General features: G+C 37.0%; 1 protein-coding gene and 1 long non-coding RNA gene across 2 annotated transcripts; one reads left to right on the forward strand and one right to left on the reverse strand.

Moving 5' to 3' along the window:
- Positions 1 to 6,721: 6,721 nt before the first annotated feature.
- LOC125058438 lies at positions 6,722 to 8,341 on the reverse strand. Its single transcript, XR_007118404.1, has 2 exons — positions 7,467 to 8,341; positions 6,722 to 7,198 (listed from the first exon to the last, which is right to left on the reverse strand). It is a non-coding gene; the product is annotated as an uncharacterized LOC125058438 (long non-coding RNA).
- A 216-nt stretch (positions 8,342 to 8,557) lies between these two features.
- LOC125058862 (KRAB-A domain-containing protein 2-like) lies at positions 8,558 to 19,205 on the forward strand. Its single transcript, XM_047663004.1, has 3 exons — positions 8,558 to 8,973; positions 9,118 to 10,722; positions 19,107 to 19,205. The coding sequence occupies exons 1-3, from the start codon at positions 8,797 to 8,799 to the stop codon at positions 19,203 to 19,205; spliced, it is 1,881 nt and encodes a 626-aa protein (XP_047518960.1). The 5' UTR covers positions 8,558 to 8,796.
- Positions 19,206 to 20,706: the final 1,501 nt, after the last annotated feature.

The following is a 20,706-nucleotide window of genomic DNA, read 5'->3' on the forward strand; positions in this document are numbered from 1 at the left end:
CATTTTTAGCCACCCTAACGCCACACAGTCCTCAACACGATACAAAATCTTGACTTGGGTGGTGGATTCAGGCTGGATTAATCAGATATCTAAATTACAGATTCAATTTCTAAATTTAAATCTTATTATTATACGCCATTTGGTGGCTGCGCCCATCTTAAATATTGAGGTTGTATAGTGCACTGTATTCTTCTTGTCAAGCCCTTTTATTTGATACCCATATTGGTGGGATTGATAAAAAATTGTTATCAGCCATTTGGTAGCGGCGGCCATCTTAGATTTCAATTTTGCATAGTAAATTGTATTCTACTTGTTGAGACCTTTCATTTGATACCCATGTTGATGGGATTGATAAAACCTAAGTTATCCGCCATTTTGTAGAGGCCGCCATCTTGGATTTATAATGATAATGAATAAACATAATTGTATTGTCACCAAAATCCAAAGTGTATACAAAATTTCAGATTAATCGGTTGACAGGAAGAGGGTGAAATTTGAATTACTAAATTTGACCCAAGAATAAATAAAACAAACGGGGTGAGCTAAATAAAACCGTTTAAAATTGAAATTAAATGTACATTTGAATAGAATAGTTAGATTGGATAGTCTTAGTCTAAATTTGAGCTTGAGTTAACAGTGCGAATTTGTAACAAGTAAAACTTAAAGTTATTCTTTAAATTAAAATTTGAGTGTACATGTGAATAGTATGATTAGATTAAATAATCTTAGTCTAAATTTATAACCTAAAATTTTGTTGGGTTATAAGTGTGCAGCGGTAGTCGCGTGCAGCAGTCCAGTTTATTAATTATTGACAATATAAAAACATAACAAGACCATAGCAACGCCAACTTTTAAATAACGAACTATGACGATATAATATGTATGCAAATTACCAAAGAGTTTCCTCTAATACACCCCCTTGATTTGCATACACATTTAACAACAAATATGTACTAAATAGTCATTACAAAAATATACAGACATGCAATCTTAATCTACACCTAACATTGAGATGCAGCGGTAATGTTTCTGTCTTTGTAAAGCTTTTGTTAGCACATCCGCCGCCATCTCCTCGGTAGACACATACGATAATTGTATGTCAGTATTCTCCCTTAAAACACTTCTTATAAAATAATATTGAATATCGAAATGTTTAGTTCGGGCGTGGAAGACTGGATCCTCCGATAGAAATAAGGCACCTTGATTATCGCAGTACAACACTATGTTCCCGAAATCGCGCAACCCTATCTCTTTCATAAGACTATTCAGGTAAACTGCCTCTTTTATCGCCAAATTTAAACTAATATATTCGGCTTCGCACGTTGAAGTTGCTACGCATTTCTGTTTCTGGGATTTCCATGAAATCGCAGCCCCTCCTAACAAAAAAACATACCCGGAGTATGACTTCCTATCTATAGGACAATTTGCCCAGTCAGCATCCGAATAACCAATTAAGCTCTTACCTGTTTTTCGATAAATCAGTCCATAATCGGCTGTCCTCTTAAGATAACGAAGTAATCTTTTCACCGCATTCCACTGTATCTGTCCAGGATTATCACAAAACGCTGCTAATCTTGTCACGGCGTGTGTGATATCCGGACGAGTTCCTGCTGAAAGATAAATCAAGCTTCCGATTAATTCTCTATATGGACATTCCTTCTCCAGCGGAATTTGTGAACCATCGGGTCTAAAATTCACCTCCATCGGCGTGGTCACTGTTTCTTTACAATTCTCCATGCCGAATTTTATCATCAAATCATTAATATATTTTTGTTGTGACAGTTTCGTGGCATACTCATTTTTGACAATGTCAATGCCTAAAATATATTTCGCCAGTCCATAGTCTTTTAAATCAAACTCTTTGGAAAGTTCATCTTTGAAAGATTGTATGAGACCTTTATTGCGTGAAACTATCAGTAAATCATCAACATAAACCGCTAAGTATATAGACGTATCAATGGAGTTACCGTCCAAATAGTAGAGACACGGTTCCTTCAAAGACTGTTTAAAATGCATTGACTTCAATTTATTGTCAAGTCTTTTGTTCCATTGACGTCCAGCTTGTTTCAAGCCATACAGTGATTTCTTCAATCGACATACATCTCCACCTGTCTTCAGATCATTTAACATCTTACGAGCCTGCTCTTTTAAGCTTTCGTCTCTTTCTTCTTTAATAATTCTACCTAAACACTCTGTCAACAATTCTGGAACCTCCATATAAATTTCCTCGTCAAGATATCCATTCAGATATGCAGTATTGATATCCAACTGGTGTATCTCCATGTCTAATTCAACCGCGAGCGCTGTAAGCAGTCTTATCGTGTCTAGTCGGACGACAGGTGAAAAAGTGTTTCGGTAATCGATGCCATATCGTTGACTGTAGCCCTTGGCTACCAACCGTGCTTTCTTCTTCTCGGTTTTGTCAACGTTAAGCTTCGTTGTCAATACATATCGGCATCCTACCGCTTTTCGATTTCTCGGCTTTTGAACAATTTTCCATGTTTCATTTTTTACAAGACTTTTGACCTCAGACAATATTGCTTCCTCCCATAGAGCACGTTCAGCGCTACTTAGGGCATCCCCTAAGGAAGTTTCCACAGTCAACGCAACATCCTCAGGTAAAGTTTCTTCTGCACGGCCATTATTATCATTGGGTATCATTTTATAGACCTTCTTAGGTCGGCCAACTTGGCCTTTCTGAAGTTTTGGTCTTCCGGGACCTCTCTTATACGTTACCTCTGTATCAGCTTGCGCTATTTCACTATCTTCCTCATGACATAGAGAAGGTGAACCAAGGGGTGAATCAGTCGTCTCCACGATCATTTCTCGAGTTCCTGAATAAGATGTACTTGGTATTACGTCCACCTCTACATATTTCGGCTTCGGTGTATCAACATCAGCAGAAAATTGATCTAGCTGAAAAGGATCATGAGTAATTGCCGATTTCCTGTCATCATTAGTATCGAGCCTCGTCTTGCAGAATTTCACATCCCTAGCTATAATGGTTTTATGGTCTACTGGTATCCATACCTTATATCCCTTTTGGTTCATTGGATATCCAATAAATATTCCATTGACACTTCTGGCAGCAAATTTGTCCTTGGTTGGACTCTTGTCTAGAACATAAACTTCAGCTCCAAACTTCTGAAGATACTCAATCTTCACTGGAGAGCCAAACCACTTCTCGTACGGAATTGTACCACCCAAACTACTCGTGGGACAACGATTCCTAATATGACATGCCACCAATACAGCATCTCCCCAAAAACCTGCTGAGAGATTAGATGAAAGTAACATACACCTAGCCATTTCAACTAATGTCCTGTTCATTCGTTCTGCTACGCCATTCTGCTGTGGGGTTTGAGGTATAGTCAGTCTTCTTATTATCCCCTCTTGTTTCAGTAATTGATCAAACTTATTATTACAGTATTCTCCACCGTTATCAGTTTGTAAATACTTTATTCTCTTAGCGGTAAGGTTCTCAACATAGCTCTTGTATTCTTTGAAACATTCCAGAACACCACTCTTACTCTTCAGTAAGTAAACTTCGCACCATCTAGTACAATCGTCAATAAACGTGACAAAATATTTTGCACCACCGACAGTTTCATTTCGAATTGGCCCAACTACATCGGAATGGATGATGGACAGTTTTTCGTCACATGGTCCACTCGACTTGGAAAATGGGAAAGAAGTCATCTTACCCTGCACACAATACTTACAGTCGTATAAAATATTTATATTTGACATATCAACTTTAATGCCCACATGACCTAATACTTTTATTAAATCCTTCACATTTAAGTGACCTAAACGTTCGTGCCAGGATAGTAAATCGTTCTTAGTTTCGGAAATCGCAGAAACAGAAGCATGGCCCTCCCGCATATAATAAAGGTTGTTTTTTCGATCTGCTATGAACTTAATATTCCCTTCAGAATCGGTTACATAAGCTGAATCTTTCTTAAAAGTTACATTAAAACCTTTGCTTGTAATTTTAGATACGGAAATTAAGTTGCATCGCAAATCGGGAACATATAAAGTGTCTGATAGTTTTATCGGAACCTCCCCATTCAAACTCACAGTTCCTTTACCTTTTGCAAATGTACTCACATTGGTGGCCAAACTTAACTTACTACTGCAATTTGTCAAGGTGTCAAATTTTCCTTTCGATCTACAAAGGTGCGATGTACACCCACTATCTATGAGCCAGTTTCCTCCACATCCCGAACCAATCACTCCGTTACACTCTGAAACAGATAGAACACATGAGTTAAAATTCTCACTAGCACCTAACTCACTAACACATTTTGAGTCCTGCCTTGTTCCTTTACACGGGCATTCCGAAGCTTTATGCCCAAATTTATGACATCTGTAACATTTAAATTTAAACGCTTGATCCGGTTTATAATTCTGCGGATTTTTAGATGTAGAACTCTTCGTGGTTTTTCTCCTAGCGAACATTGCTGACGACCCCCTCTCTGTCTCCTTCCTTTGCTGTCGCCTAGAGGCATCTTCTTCAAGAATTTTAACTTTCAAAGAATTCGGGTCTGGCAATGAATCTCTAGTCTCCATCGCACATCTAAAGTTCTCATAACTTGGGGGCAGACTATAGAGTAAAATAATAGATGCAAGATCATTATTTATATTTATGTCCATGTCTAGTAACTTTTCTTTGGCTTCAAAGAAGCTTAACAGATATTCACGCATGTCGTCCTCCTCACACATCTTGTGTAATATGAGCTGCTTTAACAGTGTCGCTTTCTTAGCGGGACCCGAAGACGCGAAGATGCTTTCTAATTTTAACCAGCATTCTCGCGACGTGCTCGTCCCCTTAATGTGTCGTAGCTCACCTGGACTTATTGAGAGAATAATCTCCGCTCTCGCCTTTGCATCCGCCGCTTCCCAAAGCAACGCCTCTGCTGGCTCAGCTGGCTTCTTAATGCTACCATCCACATAGCCCCACACATCGCTCTTGATCAATAGAGCATGGGCCTGGATTCGCCATGAGTCGTAATTATCACGGCTTAGTAATTCTATCCGCACACTCGCCATCGTTACTAGGTTAAGCACTCTAGTTCCCCTTTTTTTTTTATTAATTTACTAGACTATGACTGGGCCCATAACCTTTGTTGGGTTATAAGTGTGCAGCGGTAGTCGCGTGCAGCAGTCCAGTTTATTAATTATTGACAATATAAAAACATAACAAGACCATAGCAACGCCAACTTTTAAATAACGAACTATGACGATATAATATGTATGCAAATTACCAAAGAGTTTCCTCTAATAAATTTAACATAGCGTATTTATATCAAATAAAACTTAAAGTTGTTCTTAAAATTAAGGTTAAATGTATAATTGAATCGGATGTTATTTATGTATTATTAAATGCTTTTAGATTGTTAATTATGTATTTTATAAGTTTTTCGAATGACTTTGACGATATATTCTTGGATATAATTTCAGTAATGTTGTATGGATCAATATTCATAAAATTGCAAGTGTCTTCATGAGTTCTCCTTTGGTAGGAGAATCTGGGACATTCACGGATAAGGTGTATGAGGTCTTGGATGGTGGAGTTGTCACAGGGGCAATAAGGATCGTCAGTGATGTGGAATCTGTGTAGGTAGTTCTTTGCGAATGAATGGGCGGTTAGGAATTGGGTCATTTGAAAGGATATGGGGATGGACTGGAAAAATGCGTGAATATTGGAAAGTTGGGGAAATAGTTTTTTAATAAATTTACCGGTTGTTTCGTCTATGTATCTGGATTGTGATTTTGTTTTAATGTCTTGTTTGATGATGTTTTTAATATGGGAAATGGGACAGGAAATAAGATCAGGGGATTTATGAAGGGATGCTGCCTTGTTAGCCGCGGCGTCGGCTAGTTCATTGCCTGGTATGCCTGAGTGGCCTTTAACCCAATGGAAATATATGTTAGGGGTGGAGTTTGATTTTATGGAATGGAGCGTGTGTGTATGTCAGTGACTATGGGATGGGTATTGGTGTATTGAACACAGGGATGAGGCCAATGGGGCGAAAAGATGATAGTGAGGTGCCCAAGTAACACGTAATCTGTATATTCACTGAAGTAAAGACTGATTTACGTTTTAAAGTCAGACTATCACTTTAAATCAGTTTTGACTTAGTTTAAATGCTTTTCAGTAGAATGTGGTAAAATTTATAATGCATGAAGCTATTGTATGGTCTAAAAAATAAGGTTAATTGGCTTATAATCATACCAAAACATTAATTACTTTTAATATACAGCACCTTAAACAGCATTTACACTAACACAAAGGTTAAGACCTTATATTAGTAAATAAGAAAACCTAATACATTAAATAAACGTTGTCGAAATACTTTATAGTGAACTTAGATTTATTAACACATTTTTAAGATTAAACGCATTTTTATAATCTTTTCTTATGCTTATTTACAGCTAAGCATTAGCCAAACATTTACTAAAGTTTTAGCTCTGTTATCTTCTTACTTTATTGTTACTTTAAAGCTTTCAGCACTATTTAGATAAATAAAAATTTAATTTTATTACTATAGGTCATAATTTAGCCATAAAACCATGAGTAGTATGATTATTTTCATTTGTGCGTTAGTATATATATATACTCATTAGTAATTTTATGTCGCACGTGTCACGTTGTTGTCATGAATAAACAGTGGAAAAAGACTAAGAGAACAGGTGGAGTAAAGAGAAAGATAAAAATGGAATACTCAAATTTTATATCTGGTTTAAGTAATGAAAAACGTGTTCCAAACAATGATACTCTTGATACACAAAATACAGAACAATCGGTAGTTGTGTATGAGCCAAGCACCGTTCAAGAAGTTCTAGCAAGTGGTTCCGTAGTACATTCAAGATTTGAAAATCTGGTAATCCTGACATTGCGAGCTGGGTTTCTCTTTGGGCTTCATAAATAGTGGGGCCGGTATCTGTGTCGCTATGCTGCATCATAATTGACAATTCCTCGTCAGCATCTTCATAGGTTAAAAAACCCGTCCGTTTGACTTTCCAAGGCAACACTGACCAATCTGCGCGAGGCTTGGAATTTTCATTCCTTACTAATGCAGACTCATTAGGTCTTTTTGGATATCGCAGTTGACGCTGACTTTCCCACCCGCTTGGAACAATAAACAGTTTAGTTGATCCCCTTTCGGTCGTTTGCACAATTTTAAAAGGCATCTGAAAAAAACAATTGAGCTTATTTAGGACTTAATAGAGAAGGTACTTTACCTTAAAACTAAATAAGTACCCGTATAACGCGTGCCCTTAAAACGTATTTACAAAAAGTTCCTTTAATTACAATGTGCGAAAAATAAGATTATAATATCGTGTTTCAATTCACTAAGTACTTTTATGTAGTGGCACGCTTAGCGTAGGAGTATACCTACCTTAGTAGGTAATCTACCTTATTATTCCTTTCCTATACACACTACAACTAAATTGGTACCTGTAAGGGATCGTGATCACGCCGGTGTTTAAATTAATTCAAAAATAAAATACACAATATTTAGCAAATGAGCGCGCGTCGTCACAGGGACAGGAATCAAGTACTACTAATGAATAGAGGTCGTTCTCTTGGTGCAAGTGACGTCACGTTTTGTAGGGATTGTTGTTTTATCGACTTTAAGTCGCACGTCCCGTTCGTTCTATTCGGGCACATGATTCAGGGAATTCCCCAACTCATTTATTGTGATAATGATTTTATACTTACACTTGGCAAATTATCTAATTGGAGACAGATAAAATATGAAAGACGTGGAGTAGGGTATCATGTAATTAAGGGATTCTAAATTATTATTTCGGTACCCTGATTAACACTATAGCAATCCATTTTTATGACGTATAAGGGTAATAAACATTATAACATGCCTAAAAAGTGTTACTATAATGCTAAAGATATCACTTAGATATTTTTTATGTAGGTTGAATGACTTAAGCTATTTTTTTATACTATAATAAGACTGACAACATTAAAAGACACTAGTTGAAAGTTTAGAACATTAATATTACATGACGCCATTTGCTTTCTGTTTTCTCGAACATAAAAAATAAAATTATAACACACATATGAATGAAATACTACTTATTATGTTTTTCTTATAAGCGAAGTATCGATAGAAACAATTTTATACGTTAAAATTAATGAAATCGTTAAAAAATTACAAAAGGTCAGCTGATGTCGATTCTAAATTTGTCCCTATTTTTTATTAAAAAGCATTTCTGTGACGGCGCGTGAATTATAAGCCACAAACATATATATATTTTCACATAAGACTAATACCCCCAACTCATTTGCATTCAAAACAAAATAAAATTGATGTTTGTCTTACCTTATGATAAATTATTTTCAATGAAGACACATTAAAACGTCTCCGCACAACACCAATGCACTGCAATACACTAAACGAAATATATATAATCAATTCGGACATATAAGTTTCGATAAGTTTTTTCAAATATTTTTATACAAAGAAAATAAAACGTTCAGCCTTAGAATAAAACGTAACTTTGGCATTGTAATTCAAAAAGCTGTATGTCGTGGGCTTATCGTTAGATTGGCCAGATCGAGATATGCCCGGGCACTTCTTGAAACGCCGGCACATCATGATTCGGCCGGGCATATCGCGATGCGCCAAGTAAAAGGTTGGGCAGATCGACGAGAATAACGTATTTGTCGATATTCCGAGCTAACAACACGGCGGATCGTGAAATAGTTGCATTTCGCGCCGATAGTGGCGCTGTCTTCGCGCGCTCGGCTTTGTTTACGCGAGCGGAAGATGGCGGCGTTACAAACAAGTGAATGTGGTGTTGATATTATCAAAATGAACAGTGAAAACGAAACAAAAAGTGCATTTAAAGAACAATATTACCATCAGTTACTTGATTTCTATGAGGGACATAAAGATTCTTCGCACAATGTAAAAAAACCATGGACTTCTCAACGTATTTTAGAGGTTAGTATTTAGTTGATAAACAAGTGTTTATTTTTGCATAATAATGTGTAGGTGATGCGTTTCTCTCATGTCATTATGTATTAAAATTCTTAGATTGATTAAGTAACTAATGTTTGTACGCTAAAGTTCCATTTTATTTTTTAGGTTATTGAACAAATAAAAAGAAGTAGGGTGACCATGCAGCGGGTCTCTTCGGACTATTATTGGAGTGCAAAATATGATGTCATGGAAACTTCTGACAAAGATTACTTAATTTTCAAAAGAAAAACTGCCGATGATCCTACAGTGCGCATAGTCGCCGTAGATGAATATTTTGATATATTAACAGAAGTTCACAAAGCTGTTGGGCATGGTGGCAGAGAAAAAATGATATATAGTATTAAAAACAAATTTCACATACCGAAAAAAGCTATAGAAATATACATTAAATTGTGTGCAGTGTGTGAAATGAAACGTTCCATGCCAAAAAAAGGTATAGTGACAAAACCAATTATATCACCAGATTTCAACTCACGAGGTCAGGTAGACCTTATTGATTTACAATCAGCTCCGGACGGGGAATACAAGTGGTTAATGAATTATCAGGACCATGCTACCAAGTTTCTACACTTGAGGCCATTGAAATCTAAGAGGGCTGTGGAGGTGGCGTTTGAACTATTTAAAATATTTTTGGAGTTTGGTGCACCATTAATTTTACAATCTGATAATGGGAAAGAGTTTACAGCTCATGTCATTGAAGAACTTGTGCAGTTGTGGCCAGAATGCAAGATCGTTCATGGAGGCCCTAGACGTCCTCAAACGCAAGGAAGCGTCGAACGTAGCAACCAAGACGTAGAAAACATGTTGCGTTGTTGGATGAAAGATAATGATTCTGCTAATTGGTCTGTGGGTTGCTACTTCGTACAGTATTATAAAAATTCATCTTTTCATCGTATAATTGGTAGATCACCCTATCGTGCCTTGTTCGGTTCTGACCCCAAAACATTACTGAAAGGTACTAATATCCCGGACAGTGTTATTTCATCTATTCAAACTGAAAAGAAGAATACTTCGACAACCTCGATGGAGATAATCTTGCCTGAAGGGACAAATGTTGATGGCTTAAGTAGTAAAGCACTAACGCTTGATGATGAGATGGTTTCGGCCAAAGTGAATATTTCTGAAGCATTAAGTGTACAGGATGCCCCAACATGTATAAATGCGGCACCGGCGCCTGCCAATATCGCAGACAGTGTTATTTCATCTATTGAAACTGAAAAGAAGAATATTACGACAACCTCGATGGAGATAATCTTGCCTGAAGGGACAAATGTTGATGGCTTAAGTAGTAAAGCACTAACGCTTGATGTTGAGATGGTTTCGGCCGAAATAAATGTTCCTAAAGCATTAAGTGTACAGAACGTCCTATATAATAATAATAAACAGAACGTCCTAACAAGTGTAAATTCGGCAACGGCGCTTGCCAATCAAGATCTGAAAATAGAAAATATTGAAACCGCCGAACAAAAACTTGAAGCAACTAATTGTTCACCCAGAAATGATACGTCCTGTATAGAAGATTTAGCTTTGCAAACTGTTAACAGAGCTTCTACTAGCAAAGATGTTTTTGTCGTTTCAATTCAAGGGGTTTCAGCCAGTAGCGACACGTCACTAACGACTAAGAAAGCCGACTGCAATACGCAGATTTGTTTGGTTTGTACCAAAGAAACTGGAGCTCATAGTTGTAGATCGTGCTTTAAACCAGTTCACGTTATATGTGGTCTCACTGACGGTGAAGAAGGTTACGGGTCTCAGATTTTATGTTTCATATGCAAAAGAGAACAAGACATTGCAAAAGAAAGAGCACAAACTCTTAAAGGTACCAAACGGGCTGCAGAAAAAATGATTGACCAAACAGTCAAAAAGCTTCCGTTATTAGAAGTTGGTAATAGCGTCTTGATAAATGTTCCAAAATTTGATCGTGGACCACTTGATACCAAGAACATCGCAGGTAAAATTGTTGACATTAGGAATGGTGTATTTAAAATTGGTACTACTTCTGGAACAATAAAAAACTGGTTCCCGAGACAAGAATTACAAATTTCAGCCAAAGATTATAATGGAGACATTTCTGAATCATTTATAACATTGCGTCATGCAGTCACATGTCAGTCCATGTTTGGAGGTCAAGGTTTCCAGAAATGCTCCTGCAGGCCTGCCAGAAATCAATGTCACACCAAAAGGTGTGCATGTTATAAGAATAATGTTCTCTGCACTTCAAAATGTCATCAAAGTATATCATGCATCAACAAATGATAGATATCTCAAAAAATATTTGACTTTCCTTTAATATTCAATACAAAGTTTATTTTCAACTGATTAAGTCTGTTGTTAGTCTGATTGAGGAACATTTTTTAAGTAGGTACCTATTTAATGTTTATAAACATTTTTTAATTTAATTTCTCTTTCTGCATGGCGGTTGTCGGGTTGTATTACCTATTTCTAAAGATTTTTTAGGTATTTAAATGTTACGAACGTTTGGTTTGTTATCTTATTTTATTACCAAAGGGCTGTGATTGAATGTGCCATTTTTAGAATTTTTTGACGATGTTATTAATGTTTGTCATATTTAATAACAAATAATAGGTAACTATTCTTTGAAAAACTATTTGACGTTCCTATTAATATAAGTTTGTTTTCAACTGATTAATGAGTCTGATTATTTAGTTACACTTTATTATTTAAATAACTCATTTTTAATGTTATTCATTATTTTTTAACATTTTCATTTAATTCTAGCTGTTGCTCGTACGTGCCGTTTTCTACGTGATGGCTGTGTTAACATTTTATTAAACCTTACTGTTTATTTACATATTTTATTTGCCTCAAATAGGCGTTTTGTTATTTTCTCTCCAAAGAACTGTGATTCTATGTGCCACATTTGGAATTTTAAAAAATAATGTTAAGTTAGAGCTTCATAACAATAATTATTTTCAATTTTAATAAACATTTTAATTCTTAACTTTATTTTTATTTGCTAAAACCTTGGACACCCTACATAATCGATATGCCTAAAGTATCTCTGGCCAAATCGCCAAACGTTAAGTGTTGAACGATATGCCCTGTGTTGGATGGCCAGATCATGATGTGCCGGAGTATCACGTTCTGCCTGGGCATGTCTCGATCTGGCCAATCTAACGATAAGCCCACGACATGTATAAAAGCTGTACTAACATCTAAAAAAATGCTTTTTACATTAGAATATGCTGTCTCACAACTTTACTAATGTCTGTCTTCAATAACAATAACAGCGCTTATAGCGCTGGTTAGCAGCACTAATAATATTTAAAAATGCTCAAAGCCGTATTATTTGGGGCCCAAATTGAGCTTATATGACACTTATAAACTTATAAACGGCTGATATAGTGCTACATATGCTGCTCATATACTGTTTTGCACGTAAGTCCATGCTGTTGTACGCTTCTTATAATGTTGTTTTGTGTTACTTGGGTGTAGTCAGTTTTATTATGTTTAGGTATTACTTTAACTATTGCCTCCTTCCAGGGGGTGGGAAAGTGAGCAATCTCTATACATCGATTAAATAACTTAAGAAATAGCTCTGAATATGATTTTATTACTGTGAGGCAGATGTCGCTGGTTAGGTGGTCGTGACCAGGAGCTTTCTTGTGGTTGATAGTTTCAATAGCGTGTGTTATTTCCTGTAGAGTGAAGGGTGGGTCATCCGCCGTTTCCGGGGGAAAGTCAGTTGAATCGGTGAGTGTTTGGTGTCGAGGTTCCGTATTGGGAAGGTTAGTAGGATAAAAATGGTTCAGTAGTGATTGAGCTGTTTCAAGCTCAGTTTTGGTGTATGTTAGGGGTGGATTTTTTGAGAAGGCGGTTGGTGACAGACCAAACGTCCTCTTTTCCTTGAGATTCACAGAACTCCCTGAAGCTTTGTGTGGAGGCGTGGCGCATTGCAGCAGTGTATTTTTGTTTCGCGTTATTGAATTGAGCAATGAGTTCAGTAGATGGTGTGTTATGTCCCCTTGAGGAGCGACACATCTTATGATGGAGCCTGCGACATTCGCCGCTAAGTTCCTCTAGATGGTCATTCCACCATGGGGCCTTGTGTACTCTTCCGTACGGGGAAAGCCTCTTTACAAGCCTTGTTAATAATTTGTGTAAGGTTGTTTATGAATGTGTCTATTTGTTGTGGTGATATCTCTGAAATATCGATATCTAATGTGTCGGAGTTAATAATATGTGTGTGGAGTGACTCTTTAAATGAATGCCAGTTTGCATTCTGTGTTTTATATATGAATGTACTATAGGTATGAGATTTACTTGTTGGGTGTTGTGTGTGATTGTAGGTAAATGTAATGGGGTTGTGTTGAGAGTGTGGAAATAGGCCGCTGTGTACGGATCATTCGTTAACGCGTTGAGCGTTATGTGTGGGTGTGATTGTGAGGTCGATGATTGATGATCTTATTTTACCGTGTTTTGACGTTTCGAACGTAGGGGTGTGAGTGTTATTATGTACGTAGAGATCATGTGTGAGTAGGAGGTCAGCTATTTCTTTTCCTCGTTTATTGTATCGAGCGTGTTGCCCACTGCCCCAGAGTGGATGCCAAGCGTGGAGGTCGCCCGCAATGAGGATGTGTGCGTTTGGATTTTGTATGAGAAAATTATCTAAAACTTGTAGTGTTTGGGCGTTATCTGTGTCTGGTTCTATGTATATGGAAATGAGAAATAGTGTGTCTGATTGTGTGGTGACTGATATAGTGACGATATTATTAGAGGTGTATTGTGTGAGGATGTGTGCGTTTATGTGTTGTGTGGTGATTATGCAGGCTTTCGTGGGTCCATCGTTAGAGGATTGGAATATACGAAAGCCTGGAATATGTGAGACTGTGTTGCTGGTGTTATAGTATGGTTCGGAGGTAAAAGCAATGTCAGTGTTAGTGTTAGCAAAATGTAATTTAAATTCTTGGAGCGCAAGGCGAGATCTGTCTAGATTCGCTTGTGTAATTTTAAATGTGTGCATGAATATGTTTTAGTGATAATTAATCTTGGCCTCAATGCGGGCCCTCATTGCTTTTACCTTGGGGCAGTTCAGTGTTAGTTTTAAACTGAGCATTGTGCTCATTGCAGTTAGCACAGGTGTTTACGTGAGAGTTGTTTTCAGAGGATTTACAATCAGTGGTGTCGTGTTGACCGGCGCATTTAGCGCAGGTGGGGGAGGACGCGGGGCATCTGCCTTTGGTATGCCCAAAGTTAAGCCGACGTCTGCACTGGAGAAAAGGAGAAAAGTTTGAGCAATGTACATATTGATAGGAAATAGCGACGTGGCCCATTTCGACGAACTTACGCCAAGCGGAGGGGGAGGTTGATAGGACAAGATTGAAGAAGTTGTCATTACGGTTATTACGTCGGAATTTAATATATAATTTTTCATTGGTGAGTTCGGGATTTTGGTCCCGAATAGTGTCAATTACTTCCTCTTCAGGTGTTGTTTTACTCTTCAGGTGTTGATTCCTTTAATAATAACCATAGGGTCAAGACGTTTGTCGTTTTCCGCTTTTAGCGGGGAGGATTTAGTTAATTGCCTAAGGGCGTCGTCTTTGTTCTCTTCGGAGCGAAAAGTAATTTTTAACTTCCCTTTAGATAGGGGGGCAATTTTGAGGGGTGCATACCCTCCTTGCCGATAGTTGATGCCGGTCCTGACTTGTTCCAGTATTGTCTGGGGTGTGGTGTCAGGACCGCCACTAACTATTATTGAGGGGAGGTGTTAATTTCGGAGAGGGGGAGGTGGTGGCTGCAATCGTTGCATAGGAAGGAACGGTGGTGCGGGGGTTGGTGGGTGTGTCATTGCGTGGTTTATTTAATGATGTGATTTTATTTGAGATCTGTGAGATGTTATTTTTGTTTTCATTTAATAATTTTGTATGCGCTTCAATTTTAGCCTTAAGATCGTTGGCCGCGGCTGTAAACGCCATTATGTCAGGTATGGGTTGGAGAAAGGGGGCGGGAGGGGGGAAGAGACGATGCAGAGACTGCTAAGTCATAGAGTTTTTGTAGTGATTTTTCTATAGAAATCCTGATCTCAGTCTTCAAGTTTCTCGAGGAGTTTCTCTGGCTTTATGGAGCCACAACTTACCCTCCGCGTGAGGAGTCAAGTTGGTATTGACTAGACGTGAGGGTTTCGATGTGGGTCCAGTGCCGGTTTGTAATCCGGGGGAGAGTTCGGCGAGAAATTGACCGAGGGGTTTTTTATTGTCGGGGTGAGCTGTTGAGGGTGTGGGAGGGGTTTTATTGGATGAATCAGTGCTGGTTGTTGGTTTAATGGGACTTAGGTCTCGGGGGGTTTGAGGGGGTGTACGTCTCATCATTTTGTGTAGTTATTTGGCAGTTGAGTTAAGTTATACCGGTTTACTGTAAAAAAAAAGGGGGGGGGGGAATGAGATGGGGGGGCAGTTCGGTTCGGTGAATTCACCTCCTCGAGCTGAATCTTTTGATACCAAACTCAAGGGGTTGGGGACAGCTGGAGGTAGATTTCATATATTGTCTGGTTTGGTGAATACAATTTTGATCAGAATAATGTTATTGAATTCTACAGTGAGTTCTATAAAGTAGTATGTCTACAAAATGTCAAAAATGGCCGATAGTACGCTTTTTTAATTTTATTCTAGGAATTTTATAATTTAAACAGAATTATATTTGTTAACGAAATTATTTAAAATGTGGAATTTACCTATATAGGTTTTGCTTTTTATACTATTATGCTGTAGAAAGTGCTGTTTTCATATAACATAAAATTTAATTTGGTGAGTTTTAACAATTTTGATCAAAATATTTTTATAAAAATGTTGTTTTAATATCTGAGTTTAAATTTATATTAATTAATATTTTTATTAGTGTTCACGTACTCTACAATGAGTTCTATAAAGTAGTATGTCTACAAAATGTTAAAGATGGCCGATAGTACCCTTTTTAATTTTAATTCTAGGAGTTTTACAATTTAAAACAGAATTATATTTTTAACAAAATTATTTAAAATATGAAATTTACCTATATTAATTCTGCTTCTTATATACTATTGTGCAGTAGAAAGTGCTGATTTCAAATAATATAAAAGTTCCTCTCTGACCCTGCAGGGGCCAGGTTTATCACCGAAAGAGTCGCTGGACCTTCCAGTAGACCGGATCTTGTAGTCTCACTAGGTCGGTTACCCATACAACTGTTTCACGGAAATGAAACAAATTTCGCTCAGATTTTTGATCAGACGCTCCGTTTGGCCTCCAGGTTGATTACCAACTTAAGTGCTAATGGCGTCTCCAGCCCTTTTCCAGGAGAAAATTCGGAGGAATATGAAGATGTGATCAGAAAATTATGAAATTTTGCAGGGAGGATCTTGATGAGTTGTGCTATTTAATGATGATTTAAAACTGATATGTCAGCGATCTTCTTAAAAAGTTATGGGGTTACGAAAATATATAAAATTTACAACTTTCTGCAAATAGATGGTTTCTCCAGCCTGGTTTTTCTGAAGGTGTCCAATATATTATAAAAGCCCTTTGAACGGCGGTTCTGATGGTGTATGGCACAAAGTTCTGACACTACAGGTTAAAAAGTAAGTCACCACGTGGTGGCCACGTGATTTATCTTAAAAATTGAAAAAAATGTATAAAACCTGCTTGAAAAAAATCCAATTTTTTGCACACACGTACACAATCATATGCCACACACTATGGTGAAAAGAAATCACTATGTCACCGATCTAAATCTAACGTCGCACGCAAAAAACCGAAAAACTCTAACTTTTTTCGAGTTTTCCACTTATCACGGCGAGAATGGTATCATTAGAATCGCGTCACTGACGCTGGTTAAGATGATGTGTTTCACTTTGCAAAATTCTCGAAAAAACCTATTTTTGCGAATTTTGAATCGCGGAGCGGACCGTTTTTAGTGTTTGCGCTTCGACGGGGGGCGCGGGACTAGGTCTTGGGTATTTAAATATGTATTTATATGTCTATCTATCTATAATATGTATGTATATCCGTTGCCTAGTACCCATAACACAAGCTTCACCAGCTTAGCATGGGATTAGGTCAATTGGTGTGAATTGTCTAAAAAAAAAAAAAACTACAGATAACATTTTCTGTCACAGTGCTGGGTATGAGGCAACGCTTAACATTTCTTCTATTCAAACGTTCAGTTCGTGCAGAAGTGTCTTACCTGACGCACTGTTCCAAGAAAACAGTGTTGGTACTGCAGATTTCTTTAAAAAATTCCGCTGAAGTGGGAAACGTAAAACAAATTTAAGGTACTTAATATAAAAAGTTCGTAGGTGTAGTAAGTTTATTGCTGTTTTATCACAAGATTTACTAAATCATTTTAGTATCTTAATGATACATACCAGTTATCTACCTGTATATATACCTTAGAAATTGTTTCAAAATCTGTAACTTTGAAGTGATTAATATTACTACATAACCTACAATAATCAGTTGCTTTAAACTTAACTCTTTCCCATTTTCTTCTTAGGGTGGGATTAGAAGGGAATTTATGTGAACCTATATCTTTACATCCAACAGCCACACACCGACCCATTTTATCACAAAACGTAAAATATCGCGAAGTCTTATAATTTACTATGGAGTTTGACAGCTCCCTTGGAACAAACATTTGGCCCCCTCTACAAGGAACTATTTGACAGTAATCTTCCCCATTAGTAAGTACGTATTTACTCATTTTCATTTCCACAAATTATAAACTAATTAAATTATGCATCATAGGCCCTACCACTACATAGTCGACTTTGATGGATGTAATTCATAAAATTTGAACTTATTTGCGTAGCATTAATTGGAGCCCGACGAGGTACAGATTTTAATGGTAATAGATTTTCTTCATGGTTTACTCTCATACCTACATGGATTAATTCACCATTCCTATCATAGCTGTCAGTACTGCCTGGTGGAGTATAAATATTGCGAGATGATTTGCTCTTTCTTAAAAAATTGTGTATTAATAAACAGCTGTGGGTTATAATAGAAGTTTTAACGACATCTAATGGAATAGGTCTTTTAAATACTCTAAAAACTGACGATAATATCCCGAAAGTATTCTCTACGACCACACGAGAACGTGATAGTTGTTGATTGAACATTATTTCTGGGGTACCTAAAAGATGATGTCCAGGAAAGGGCTTTATAATATGAGTACTAAGAGCAAAAGCGCCATCACCCAGAAAAACATAAGGCATATTAGTATTACTTCCAGGAAGTGGGCAACTAGTTGGTAAATTAAGGGTCCCATCACATATTTTTTTCCACAAATTGCTTTGATTTAAAACACCTCCATCACTAATTCTCCCTTGGGTGTCAGCAAACAAAAAACAGTAATCACTGTCTACTAGGGCTAATAAAACGATGCTGAAACTTCCTTTAGGTTTAAAGACTTTATTTCTCAAAAAAGACAAAAAATGTCACTTACATGAGAATAATACTCTAGATAACATAGCATTGTAATCGTTCTTAAAATAATTACAATAAAATATAGCCGTACATGCAATAAATTTAAAAATAAAAGTAAACAAAGAAATATGAATTAAAAGTAATTATAAGAAATGAATTTAAAAGTAATTTTGTTTAACATATTCACTTAGCTTCGATTTGAAGATAGATGATTGATAGAAGTAATATTTTTTATATCTGTGGGTAGTTTATTATACAGCTGTGCGCCTTCATAGGTAAACATTTTTTTGCCGTAGTTCGTACGTACTTTAGGTAATGCAAGATAACTCGTTCGACGCAAGTATGCGTACACGTGGCGGTTTAGAGAAAGCTAAACTAGTGTGGAGAGAACTTGTTATAAATTTTTTTACAAGAATACATGTGTGATAAATATAAAGTTGTTTTAGATTCATTATGTTTGTGTCTCGATAAATATGTATGGTAGGTGCAAGATAATTATACTGGAACAGTAATTCCTTTGTAATTAAAGTATTCAGATCCGGTATGAGCTGGTGCTAATACGGTAATATGCTTCCCATCTATCGCGCCAAGGCAATGGGGAAAACTGAATCCTTCCGTTTTGGTCAGCCATTCTTCAGGACTTGTGGGAATCTGAAAAAATAAATATATTTTTTTCAGGCAGTCATTGGGGAACAGACAGAAGAAGAAAGGGAAACTCCAAGTGATGCTAAAAGCAACACAGAAACAAAGGACATGAATATAAACATACCTGTATAGAGGAGACGTTCAGTTAAACCACCTGAGTTAGAAAAAGCAGATAAGGAAATGTCAAAGGCTTTTAATACGATAAACCAGGCTATTCTCAATAAAGGCCAACAAAATAAAATAGAGGACGACTGCGATTTGTATGGGAGGCTTCTGGCTAACAAACTCAGAAAATATTCAGTTAATGAGAGACAAGAAATAATGTACGATATTGATGGATTACTATTAAAACGGCGTCGCAATTGTAGTCCTCAGTACGTGTCTTCACCTTCTCAAATCATTATAAGTAAACGTCCGTCTTCTTCAGCCACCAGCTATTCTTATCCATCACCGTCGTCACCTTGGATCAATCGCCCCTCATCATTAACGTCTTCAAATCATTCATATATAATTACTTCTCCTATACAAAGCCCATCACCTATTCCACCTGGGGAAACTCCATCCCCTCTTCCACCTACTGAACTCTCTAATGCCTCATACACACAAGAAGTAGTTTATCAATCCCCCAACAGAATCCATACACCTGTCCCTACGATCCATATACCTGAGGGATCCATGCAAATAATTTCTGACGAATTGTATTCTCAGACACAGAGTCAGTCTAAAAATATTTTGGCTGATGCTTATGCAAGAGCTTTGAATAACGATTGTAAAATAACCAATTAAAAAAATATAGTGGGGCAATAATTATTGATTAAGAAATTTAAAGTATATACAAATGTTTTATTAACTCACCTTAATCATGTCCTTTAGCACTTGGTTCAGAGCCAAACATACTTCAGGAATAATTCTAGATATGAGTGTACTTGATATTTTAAAATGGTAGTGCAGGCTCCTATAACTGTCTCCAGTCGTAAGAAATCGCAATGTCAATGCCAATCTTATTTTTGGAGGTATTGCTTCTCGCCAATATGTATCCTTTTTTGCAATAATTGGCGATATTTTTTGCAATATATATTCGAAATCACTAGATGACATACGAACAAAGTTATCGAATTACCCTGATGGTTCTGCAACAAGGTCGCTTAACAGATTGTCCATGAATTGCCTGAAAACGGTAAAAAAATTCTTAGTCATGTTACGTTAACATTCTAAATATTAATATCATAACCTAAGTACCACATTAAAAAATCTACAATCTAATCCACATGTATATTCCACCACTGCTGCAATGCTTCAGATGCTTCAAAATCAATCACTCAGCTCGAGTTTGTCGCGGAGAGCAAATGTGCTCGTCATGTTCCGGCCGGCACTCCTACAAGGAATGTGACGTAGATGAAATTATTTGTATTAACTGTAATGGCAATCATCTGGCAATCTCCAGGGATTGCCACATTAAAAAGAAGAAAATGGAGGAAAAAAAGAGTAAATATCTTAATCTCAACAGAAGTTATGCTACTGTGGTGAGTACAGCTCCCATAGCCCCTCAGATGTTAGACCCTAAAGAGTTTCCGGCTATTACTAAGCCAAACAATAAAAATGTGACTACAGGCCCGTTCAATGCACAGCAAAT

The sequence above is a fragment of the Pieris napi genome, chromosome 18 (assembly GCF_905475465.1).
Source record: "Pieris napi chromosome 18, ilPieNapi1.2, whole genome shotgun sequence".
NCBI classification, from domain to species: Eukaryota; Metazoa; Arthropoda; class Insecta; order Lepidoptera; family Pieridae; genus Pieris; species Pieris napi.